Source organism: Oncorhynchus mykiss, chromosome 27 (genome assembly GCF_013265735.2).
Source record: "Oncorhynchus mykiss isolate Arlee chromosome 27, USDA_OmykA_1.1, whole genome shotgun sequence".
NCBI classification, from domain to species: domain Eukaryota; kingdom Metazoa; phylum Chordata; class Actinopteri; order Salmoniformes; family Salmonidae; genus Oncorhynchus; species Oncorhynchus mykiss.
The window spans coordinates 33,810,661-33,823,160 of NC_048591.1; the positions used below are offsets into that span (position 1 = coordinate 33,810,661).

Sequence of the window (12,500 nt, forward strand, 5' to 3'; positions counted from 1 at the left end):
GCGCACCGGTTTGTGTCAAAGCTGCAACGACGCTCAACAGTTTCCTGTGTGTATCAAGAATGGTCCACCACCCAAAGGACATCCAACCAACTTGACAACTGTGGGAAGCATTGGAGTCCACATGGGGTGCAACTCAATATTAGAAGTGTGTTCTTAATATTTGGTATACTCAGTCTATAATATACTATAATTAACTCTACTACAGTGCCCTCGCAAATTATTCGCACCCTAGGTACACCTGAACAAAAAAAGGCTGTGAAAAAATGTCCTTGATGTTTATCAGCTTGATATTACACTCAAAATATCATATGAATTTAACCTTTAATTGAGTAAAAATTGTTCAAAAGAAAAATAATTGTAATCACAATGATTGGCAACCTTTCATTTAGAACTTTGTGCACCCTCCCTTTGCCAAGATAACAGCTCTGAGTCGTCTCCTATAATGTTTGATGAGGTGGGAGAGCACATCCTCCCTTTGCCAAGATAACAGCTCTGAGTCGTCTCCTATAATGTTTGATGAGGTGGGAGAGCACATCCTCCCTTTGCCAAGATAACAGCTCTGAGTCGTCTCCTATAATGTTTGATGAGGTGGGAGAGCACATCCTCCCTTTGTCAAGATAAAAGCTCTGAGTCGTCTCCTATAATGTTTGATGAGGTGGGAGAGCACATCCTCCCTTTGCCAAGATAACAGCTCTGAGTCGTCTCCTATAATGTTTGATGAGGTGGGAGAGCACATCCTCCCTTTGCCAAGATAACAGCTCTGAGTTGTCTCCTATAATGTTTGATGAGGTGGGAGAGCACATCCTCCCTTTGCCAAGATAACAGCTCTGAGTCGTCTCCTATAATGTTTGATGAGGTGGGAGAGCACATCCTCCCTTTGCCAAGATAACAGCTCTGAGTCGTCTCCTATAATGTTTGATGAGGTGGGAGAGCACATCCTCCTATCACCTAGATAACAGCTCTGAGTCGTCTCCTATAATGCTTGATGAGGTGGGAGAGCACATCCTCCCTTTGCCAAGATAACAGCTCTGAGTCGTCTCCTATAATGTTTGATGAGGTGGGAGAGCACATCCTTCCTTTGCCAAGATAACAGCTCTGAGTTGTCTCCTATAATGTTTGATGAGGTGGGAGAGCACATCCTCCTATCACCTAGATAACAGCTCTGAGTTGTCTCCTATAATGTTTGATGAGGTGGGAGAGCACATCCTCCATTTGCCTAGATAACAGCTCTGAGTCGTCTCCTATAATGTTTGATGAGGTGGGAGAGCACATCCTCCATTTGCCTAGATAACAGCTCTGAGTCGTCTCCTATAATGTTTGAAAAGGTGGGAGAGCACATCCTCCCTTTGCCAAGATAACAGCTCTGAGTCGTCTCCTATAATGTTTGATGAGGTGGGAAAGCGCATCCTCCATTTGCCTAAATAACAGCTCTGAGTCATCTCCTATAATGTTTGATGAGGTGGGAGAGCACATCCTCCTATCACCTAGATAACAGCTCTGAGTCATCTCCTATAATGTTTGATGAGGTGGGAGAGCACATCCTCCCTTTGCCAAGATAACAGCTCTGAGTATCTCCTATAATGTTTGATGAGGTGGGAGAGCACATCCTCCTATCACCTAGATAACAGCTCTGAGTTGTCTCCTATAATGTTTGATGAGGTGGGAGAGCACATCCTCCATTTGCCTAGATAACAGCGCTGAGTCGTCTCCTATAATGTTTGAAAAGGTGGGAGAGCACATCCTCCTTTTGCCAAGATAACAGCTCTGAGTCGTCTCCTATAATGTTTGATGAGGTGGGAAAGCGCATCCTCCATTTGCCTAGATAACAGCTCTGAGTCGTCTCCTATAATGTTTGAAAAGGTGGGAGAGCACATCCTCCTTTTGCCAAGATAACAGCTCTGAGTCGTCTCCTATAATGTTTGATGAGGTGGGAAAGCGCATCCTCCATTTGCCTAGATAACAGCTCTGAGTCATCTCCTATAATGTTTGATGAGGTGGGAGAGCACATCCTCCCTTTGCCAAGATAACAGCTCTGAGTATCTCCTATAATGTTTGATGAGGTGGGAGAGCACATCCTCCTATCACCTAGATAACAGCTCTGAGTCGTCTCCTATAATGTTTGATGAGGTGGGAGAGCACATCCTCCCTTTGCCAAGATAACAGCTCTGAGTCGTCTCCTATAATGTTTGATGAGGTGGGAGAGCACATCCTCCCTTTGCCAAGATAACAGCTCTGAGTTGTCTCCTATAATGTTTGATGAGGTGGGAGAGCACATCCTCCTATCACCTAGATAACAGCTCTGAGTCATCTCCTATAATGTTTGATGAGGTGGGAGAGCACATCCTCCATTTGCCTAGATAACAGCTCTGAGTCATCTCCTATAATGTTTGATGAGATGGGAGAGCACATCCTCTCTTTGCCAAGATAACAGCTCTGAGTCGTCTCCTATAATGTTTGTTGAGGTGGGAGAGCACATCCTCCCTTTGCCAAGATAACAGCTCTGAGTCGTCTCCTATAATGTTTGATGAGGTGGGAGAGCACATCCTCCCTTTGCCAATGTAACAGCTCTGAGTTGTCTCCTATAATGTTTGATGAGGTGGTAGAGCACATCCTCCCTTTGCCAAGATAACAGCTCTGAGTTGTGTCCTATAATGTTAATGAGGTGGGAGAGCACATCCTCCCTTTGCCAAGATAACAGCTCTGAGTCGTCTCACATAATGTTTGATGAGGTGGGAGAGCACATTCTCCATTTGCCTAGATAACAGCTCTGAGTCGTCTCCTATAATGTTTGATGAGGTGGGAGAGCACATCCTCCATTTGCCAAGGTAACAGCTCTGAGTCGTCTCCTATAATGTTTGATGAGGTGGGAGAGCACATCCTCCATTTGCCTAGATAATAGCTCTGAGTCGTCTCCTCTAATGCTTGATGAGGTGGGAGAGCACATCCTCCATTTGCCTTGATAACAGCTCTGATTTGTCTCCTATAATGCTTGATGAGGTGGGAGAACACAGGAAGGGAGTTGAGATCATTCCTCCATACATAAACTCTCCAGAATTCACCCCATAGCTTTTCAATCGTGTTTTGGGGACTGGAATGACCATTGCAAAAGCTTGATTCTATAGTCAATGAAAAAATGTTTTGTGTGGATTTGGGAGTGTGCTTTGGATCATTGTCCTGTCAGATGATCCCAACTACGACCCAGTTTTGGCCTAAACTCTCCTGGTTATTGATGAAGCCCATGATGCCATGTATCCTAACAATGTTCCCAGGGCCTTTGGAAGTTAAACAGCACCACAACATCACAGATCCACCACCATACTTCACAGATCCACCACCATACTTCACAGGTCCACCACCATACTTCACAGGTCCACCACCATACTTCACAGACCACCACCATACTTCACAGGTCCACCACCATACTTCACAGGTCCACCAACATACTTCACAGGTCCACCACCATACTTCACAGGTCCACCACCATACTTCACAGGTCCACCACCATACTTTACAGAACCACCACCATACTTCACAGGTCCACCACCATACTTCACAGATCCACCACCATACTTCACAGGTCCACCACCATACTTCACAGGTCCACCGCCATACTTCACAGGTCCACCACCATACTTCACAGATCCACCACCATACTTCACAGGTCCACCATACTTCACAGGTCCACCGCCATACTTCACAGGTCCACCACCATACTTCACAGATCCACCACCATACTTCACAGGTCCACCTCCATACTTCACAGGTCCACCACCATACTTCACAGGTCCACCACCATACTTCACAGGTCCAACACCATACTTCACAGGTCCACCACCAGTAGGGATTATTTTATTTCTGCATGACCATGACCATGACTCTTCTGCATGACCATGGCTCTTCTGCATGACCATGACCATGACTCTTCTGCATGACCATGGCTCTTCTGCATGACCATGACCATGACTCTTCTGCATGACCATGACCATGACTCTTCTGCATGACCATGACCATGACTCTTCTGCATGACCATGACTCTTCTGCATGACCATGACCATGACTCTTCTGCATGACCATGACCATGACTCTTCTGCATGACCATGACTCTTCTGCATGACCATGACCATGACTCTTCTGCATGACCATGACCATGGCTCTTCTGCATGACCATGACCATGGCTCTTTTGCATGGCCATGGCTCTTCTGCATGACCATGGCTCTTCTGCATGACCATGGCTCTTCTGCATGACCATGACCATGGCTTTTTACACCAACCTCTGGTGTTTGTTGCCAAAAAGCTCTATTTTAGTCTCATCAGACCATAGATCCTGGTTCCAATGAAAGGTCCAATGACATGTATCAAACTCCACATGTTTACATTTGTGGTTTGGGGACAGCAGTGGCTTTCTTCTGGCAACCCTTACAAATAAATTGTTGGCATGAAGGTGTCGTCTAATTGTAGTTTTGGAGAATTGGTGACCCCAAGATGTAAACAATTTCTGCAATTCTCCAACTGTGATCCTTGGATATTTGTTTGCCACTTGAAACATCCTTCTCACTGTGTGTGGAGGCAAAATACACTTGTGTCTCTTCCAGGCAGGTTCGTCACAGCTCCAGTTGTTGAAAATGTCATAGTTATTGCCCTAATAGTGGAGATGTGTTTTTTCAGACGTGTAGATATCTCTCTTTTTATAGCAATTTCCTGATTTGTGAAGGTCAATATGGCCTTTCCCATGTTGATGGATGAGTAAGGGGGTTTAGCCTGTGTGTCACCTCATTTTTATACCCCAGTGAAACAGGAAGTCATGGCTGGAACACTTAAGAGTTCACAGAAATCTTAATCGGAATACACATCAATTCGATTGTTTTGTTCATCAGAATTTCTAGGGGTGCCAGTAATGTTTCTGAAGAAACAAAAACATTTATTGTTGATATTTTATTTTTTTCTTTGAAGAATTTTAACTCAATTAAAGGTTAGATGCATATGATATTTTGAATGTAAGGTCAAGATGATAAACAACTGACATTTTTTCACAGCCTTTTTAGTTCATATTTACCAAGGGCACCAACAATTCAAGAGGGCACTGTATATTATACTATACTATTCTATACTATCCTGTATAACTGCAGATACAGTGTACTGACACACTGTAGACCAAGTACTGAATAGTCCCGTGCTATGTCATCTCTCTCTGCAGAGCGACCCAGCTTTGTGAAGCGTCCCGGCAGCCAGGTGGTGCTGGTGGACCAGAGCGTGGAGTTCAGGTGTGAGGCCCGGGGCGACCCGGTTCCCACTGTCCGCTGGAGGAAAGAGGACGGAGAGCTGCCTAAGGGAAGGTACTGTACTGTATGACTCATCTTCTGGCCACCTTTATTACAGCACAATCCCTATATCGCTCTATTTCATCCCTCACTCCCTTTTGTCTGTCTGATGATCAGCATGTGTACATTTACAGTAAGGTATGAGTGTGTGTGTGTGTGTGTGTGTGTGTGTGTGTGTGTGTGTGTGCGTGCGTGCGTGCTTGCGTGTGTGTGTGCGCGTTTGACTGACTACCTGTGTGTATTCCAGATATGAGATTCGTGAGGACCACACCCTGAAGATCCGTCGTCTGACCTCTGCAGACATGGGTTCTTACACCTGCGTGGCAGAGAACATGGTGGGCAGGGCGGAGGCGTCGGCCACCCTCACCGTCCACGGTAAGACCACACAACTATATTGCTTACTCTAGTAAAATACTTTACATCAGCATTTCCCAAACTTGGTCCTCGGGACACCAAGGGGTGCACGTTTAGTTTTTTTGCCCTAACACTACACAGCTGATTCAAATGATCAAAGCTTGATGATTAATTGTTTATTTGAATCAGCTGTGTAGTGCTAGGGCAAAAACCAAAACGTGCACCCTTTGGGATCCTGAGGACCGAGTTGGGCTAACTCTGCTGTACATGTTTACCAAGGAGAGGCCAATGCACCAGCTATCTTGAAAATATTGTACATTGTTACGGTACTTAGCCCTGTTGTTGAGCCTCTATTGCTGAAAGGTATATTGATTGTTCCATGTGTTTCAGTCTCTCTAGTTGTATTGGTTACGGGGAGTTTTAGCACCTTAGATGTAATTTAGCTCAACCGCACTGCTATTACACACCCAATTCTGGAGCCTGAAAGGTTATTACTTTCACCCATTCTCTCTCAATTAGCTGATTGATTTCTAATAAAGGTCATCTGAAAATCCATAGATCCTCTTACACTTTACACATGGGAGCTCAATGATAATCAATTCCATTTGCGGCACCCCTAGGAGCAAGGACATTCCTTTAGAGGCAGCTCTCTGGTCATGTTTAAGATGCTGTATCAGTGGTAGGCCTGTGAGAAGCCTCTGTGTGTCTCTCTCCATTGTACATCCTACTAACACAGTGAGAATAGAAAGCAGCTGGTCACAGAGTGTGAACACTCAGAAAGGAGTCATTCAGTAGAACAAGGGGGCCTGGATCCCCCCAACCCTAAACCCTCCTGGGAGGCAAGCAGGGGGAACACTGGGGTCATTTAACAACAAGGTAATGGGAATATCGGGGTGCCGGGGAGGAGGAGGAAAGGGGGTAGGGGATAGAAGGTGGTTCAGTGCACAGGGGATGGGGGATGGGGTAAGGAGGGTGGGGAGGTGTATAATTAAGGGGTTGAAGTGACTCAACACTGGAGCAGAACAAGATGGGAATTGAGGCTGGATGAGGTAGATAGGGGGTGGAGGGTGTGTGTGTGTGGGGGGGGGGGGGAATGTTTGTATGGTGAGGTCAGATGTATAAAATTGTATTCCCAGCAGTCCTCGAGCGCTATGAAGAGACTGGACATTTGAATTTGACCCTTCTATTCTGTATGACCTCATGAGCAGCATATTATCTCACATGCTATACATGTATTAGAGGAAGCATGCAGGATGAGGTAAGACCCTGTATTAGAGGGAACATGCAGGATGAGGTAAGACCCTGTATTAGAGGAAGCATGCAGGATGAGGTAAGACCCTGTGTTAGAGGAGGCATGCAGGATGAGGAAAGACCCTGTATTAGAGGAAGCATGCAGGATGAGGTTAGATCCTGTATTAGAGGAAGCATGCAGGATGAGGTTAGACCCTGTATTAGAGGAAGCATGCAGGATGAGGTAAGACCCTGTATTAGAGGAGGCATGCAGGATGAGGTTAGACCCTGTATTAGAGGAGGCATGCAGGATGAGGTTAGACCCTGTATTAGAGGAGGCATGCAGGATGAGGTTAGACCCTGTATTAGAGGAGGCATGCAGGATGAGGTTAGACCCTATATTAGAGGAAGCATGCAGGATCAGGTTAGACCCTGTATTAGAGGAGGCATGCAGGATGAGGTAAGACCCTATATTAGAGGAAGCATGCAGGATCAGGTTAGACCCTGTATTAGACCCTGTATTAGAGGAGGCATGCTGGATGAGGTTAGACCCTGTATTAGAGGAAGCATGCAGGATGAGGTTAGACCCTATATTAGAGGAAGCATGCAGGATGAGGTTAGACCCTGTATTAGAGGAGGCATGCAGGATGAGGTAAGACCCTATATTAGAGGAAGCATGCAGGATGAGGTTAGACCATGTATTAGAGGAGGCATGCAGGATGAGGTTAGACCCTGTATTAGAGGAGGCATGCAGGATGAGGAAAGACCCTGTATTAGAGGAGGCATGCAGGATGAGGTTAGACCCTGTATTAGAGGAGGCATGCAGGATGAGGTAAGACCCTGTATTAGAGGAGGCATGCAGGATGAGGTTAGACCCTGTATTAGAGGAGGCATGCAGGATGAGGTAAGACCCTGTATTAGAGGAGGCATGCAGGATGAGGTTAGACACTGTATTAGAGGAGGCATGCAGGATGAGGTAAGACCCTGTATTAGAGGAAGCATGCAGGATGAGGTAAGGGCCTGTATTAGAGGAGGCATGCAAGACGTGGTAAGGTATCTCACAAAAAAAGTAATGAAATCAACAGATGTGTGACTGTGGTTTGTTTGTGCCGATAGGATCAAAGCCTCATTTTACCAAGCCCTTTCTGACCTCTCGATGAAGCCCTCCATACAGCCAGTTCTTCCCTACCATATAATACCATCAGGAAAACTCTAGACCGTAGTTATATATAAAAATATAAAAAACCTTAGCCTTAGCTCTCCATACGAAGCTTCATTTAGTGTGGGGTGTGAGTCACAGAGCCTCTGGCACTGATCTCTGATCTCCAGTCAGCCTGGCCAGGGACATGGTGAGGCCAGCTCGGATGGCAGAGAGACCAGGGAGGGCCTGGACACTGATGGAGGGAAAGAGAGAGGATAGCTAGTTAAAGACAAGCAGGCCACCGTCCAAGCCAGGAAATTGTATGCTCCTAATTGCAGGACATGGGCAAGCTTAAGGAATGAAAAGCTGGGTAATTGTAGGTCTGAATAGGGCAAGACAGGAGTAGATGGCAAATGAAAGAGAGAGAGAGAAAAAAGAGAAGCAGAACAGTGGCAGATTTTCGGCATGTCGTATTTGCAACCGGCCTGATGCTTGTCAGAAGAGCTAGCACATGGAATGACTGATCTGTCATACGTGTTATCGACTCTATAATCATGTGTGTCCCATCAGATCACTGAGGACTACAAGATGGGGGAAAGAAACACAAAGGGATAGATTAAGGCACAAGTAACATGTTTTTTAACAACAGTCAGGATAGGAAGGTTGCTGATGCATTGCGTAAGATTTCTTAGACAGTTGCCGCTGGTTTAATGTAATTTCAGTGGTAGTGAATGGTTGGCTCAGACGGTGTGTTACACTGGAGTAAATCAGATTGTCTGCTTCTATGTGGAATTCATGTAAATGTTCTGATAATTCAATGCTCTGCCAGTAACTCCCAGATGAGGGTACTGAAGGGCCATTTAAACATGGCTTGCATCGAGAAGGAAAGTTCACAGCATCACAGTATTGCGAGCTGTAGCATGAAACATGATTCAATATTTGTGTGATTACAGAATGTTATGTGAACAGTATATTCATTTTAATCGTTTTTGCTTGAATCGAAAGTGTTGAAATAATTTATCACGAGTCTTAAGTGAAATCTTAAAAGAGTTATGTGCTGGTTTGTTTGGCCCATTCATTCCAGAATGGACAGACAGAGGTTTTGTTCTTCACACCTCTAATGGCCAGATCCTCAGTGAACAATGTCAGCATTGTGCCGTGGCGCCCAGAGATATTTATCTTTCTCACTGCTCTGCTCTCATTACTAACTTAATCAGTGAATTATTGTTTTACACACGTGTTTGCCTGTCTGTTACACCTCCTCTGGACATATAAACACGTCAAGTCAAATATTCCATTTATTGATGTAAGAAACACATAAACGGCCAGGCCATGGGCTTGGTTAGATTTACTGTTTCATTGTAAAATCATTCATCTACACCAGATCAGAATGTGTAGCTTTAGTCATTCAGTACTGAGATATCAGATATATACATTATGGTTCTGTGGTGGTGTTTGTGTTTTGTTAAGGAAACTACATGGGGATATGGGGATATTCAACATTAGAATGGGAATACTGTATTCTAGTATCACTGGTAAAACAATGCAGAGGACCAGTGGGCTTCTCTTCGCTGGTCATTTTGCCATTAGTTGTGATTTATTTGTGGAAAGGACTTGAATGGAATGGAAGCCCCAAGAGTGGCTTTACTAACAACCCATGGAAAGGGACTGGAATGGGAGAAGTGTTGCCTAAAGTACCAGAGAGAGTTAGAAAGGGGAACCTACGTCATACACCCACTACAATGTGCACAGCAGAGCCTGCTCCTAATCAGCTGTTCTCATATGAATAAAGTAAGCAGGATGATGATATACTGTAGACCCAAAACAAGCTGTTAGAGGCCAGAACACACAGTCAATACTCTCACTGTCTCTCTCTACTAGACCACACAGTCAATACTCTCACTGTCTCTCTCTACCAGACCACACAGTCAATACTCTCACTGTCTCTCTCTACTAGACCACACAGTCAATACTCTCACTGTCTCTCTCTACCAGACCACACAGTCAATACTCTCACTGACTCTCTCTACCAGACCACACAGTCAATACTCTCACTGACTCTCTCTCTACCAGACCACACAGTCAATACTCTCACTGTCTCTCTCTACCGGACCACACAGTCAATACTCTCACTGCTTCTCTCTCTACCAGGCCACACAGTCAGGAATCTTTTTTTCTCCTATAAATATCAACATCATATCAATCTTAATCATGTTACAAATGTAACCAAATAGAAGGATTCCTTTCTGTTTTCCATAATAATCACATACAGCCTTGTGATGGTTACAGCATGCCAATGCACATACAGCCTGCTTATGGGCTTGTTGTGGAGAATCAGGGCAGGCCTAAGCAGCCAGTGAATGAGAGTTTACAGACCTACACACACGCTAACACACACACAGTCCTCCTAGTGGGATCTCCTATTAATCAGACTTAGCATGTATTTCTGTCTAATATGAGCCCTATGAACAGCAGCAGGCCTCTACTCCAATCCCTATGAACAGCAGCAGGCCTACTCCAATCCCTATGAACAGAAGCAGGCCTACTCCAATCCCTATGAACAGCAGCAGGCCTCTACTCCAATCCCTATGAACAGCAGCAGGCCTACTCCAATCCCTATGAACAGAAGCAGGCCTACTCCAATCCCTATGAACAGCAGCAGGCCTACTCCAATCCCTATGAACAGCAGCAGGCCTCTACTCCAATCCCTATGAACAGCAGCAGGCCTCTACTCCAATCCCTATGAACAGAAGCAGGCCTACTCCAATCCCTATGAACAGCAGCAGGCCTCTACTCCAATCCCTATGAACAGCAGCAGGCCTACTCCAATCCCTATGAACAGAAGCAGGCCTACTCCAATCCCTATGAACAGAAGCAGGCCTACTCCAATCCCTATGAACAGCAGCAGGCCTCTACTCCAATCCCTATGAACAGAAGCAGGCCTACTCCAATCCCTATGAACAGAAGCAGGCCTACTCCAATCCCTATGAACAGAAGCAGGCCTACTCCAATCCCTATGAACAGCAGCAGGCCTCTACTCCAATCCCTATGAACAGAAGCAGGCCTACTCCAATCCCTATGAACAGAAGCAGGCCTACTCCAATCCCTATGAACAGCAGCAGGCCTCTACTCCAATCCCTATGAACAGCAGCAGGCCTCTACTCCAATCCCTATGAACAGCAGCAGGCCTCTACTCCAATCCCTATGAACAGCAGCAGGCCTCTACTCCAATCCCTATGAACAGCAGCAGGCCTCTACTCCAATCCCTATGAACAGAAGCAGGCCTACTCCAATCCCTATGAACAGCAGCAGGCCTCTACTCCAATCCCTATGAACAGCAGCAGGCCTCTACTCCAATCCCTATGAACAGCAGCAGGCCTACTCCAATCCCTATGAACAGAAGCAGGCCTACTCCAATCCCTATGAACAGCAGCAGGCCTCTACTCCAATCCCTATGAACAGAAGCAGGCCTCTACTCCAATCCCTATGAACAGCAGCAGGCCTACTCCAATCCCTATGAACAGCAGCAGGCCTACTCCAATCCCTATGAACAGCAGCAGGCCTCTACTCCAATCCCTATGAACAGCAGCAGGCCTCTACTCCAATCCCTATGAACAGCAGCAGGCCTCTACTCCAATCCCTATGAACAGCAGCAGGCCTCTACTCCAATCCCTATGAACCACTCTACACGGGTTCCTGGCACACAACAGACCCCCCAGTGGGCAGGGGGCTACACTGCTCTCTGGTCCCCTCCCCCCAACTCCCTCTGATCACAACACAGATAGAGCCTGACACACACAAACACACACACGCCCCAGCACTGCATGGCTTCCTATCCCCCATACAGTTGTGACCCAGACAGGCTTCGAGCTGACCTCTCCCCCCTGGTTCCAGGTCCACCACTGTGATCACAGCAGCATGGTAGAGGTAGGGTTACCTCATTAAAGGCTTAGACACATATGAATGGAGGTGAGTGAGGGTGTGTATCTTTATGGGTGTGTGTGCTGAATGTGATCTTGTGTAGGTGTATGGGTGGGTGTGTGCATGCGAGTGCTTGTGCTCGTGTGTGTGTGAGATACAGCGATTCCTCCTTGGTCCGACACACAGATACCCTCTTCCCCTGGAACCTTTTGAAGTAAGGATTATCTGCATTTTACAGCATGTGATAGGTGGGGAAGGATCATTACTCTGAGTGACAGCGTTATGTTTCTGTGGGAGCCGTTTGAGGCAGACAGATTAGATAAGGTTTCTGATTGGCTGGGGAAGATTTATGGCCAGAGAGTGACAGTTAACATTCACCTTGTGTTTTTATGGCATAGTTGTCCATATGCAAGGCTATACCCTTAGTGGTTGGAGAGGGGCTGTGCGATGTTGCTGGCCCTCAGGAGACTCTAAAACCTCATTAGTCAAGAGATAGAGAAGAGAAGAGAAGAGAAGAGAAGAGAAGAGAAGAGAA

General features: G+C 46.0%; 1 protein-coding gene across 4 annotated transcripts in view; it reads left to right on the plus strand.

The window, feature by feature from the left end:
- Positions 1 to 12,500, plus strand: part of robo1 (roundabout, axon guidance receptor, homolog 1 (Drosophila)) — a 544,530-nt gene that overhangs the window by 419,469 nt on the left and 112,561 nt on the right. For all 4 annotated transcript variants that reach the window (XM_036964909.1, XM_036964911.1, XM_036964908.1 and 1 more), the window contains 2 exons: positions 5,196 to 5,334; positions 5,567 to 5,694. In XM_036964909.1, the coding sequence (XP_036820804.1) occupies positions 5,196 to 5,334; positions 5,567 to 5,694 (267 nt within the window). The remainder of the gene's footprint in view (positions 1 to 5,195; positions 5,335 to 5,566; positions 5,695 to 12,500) is intronic.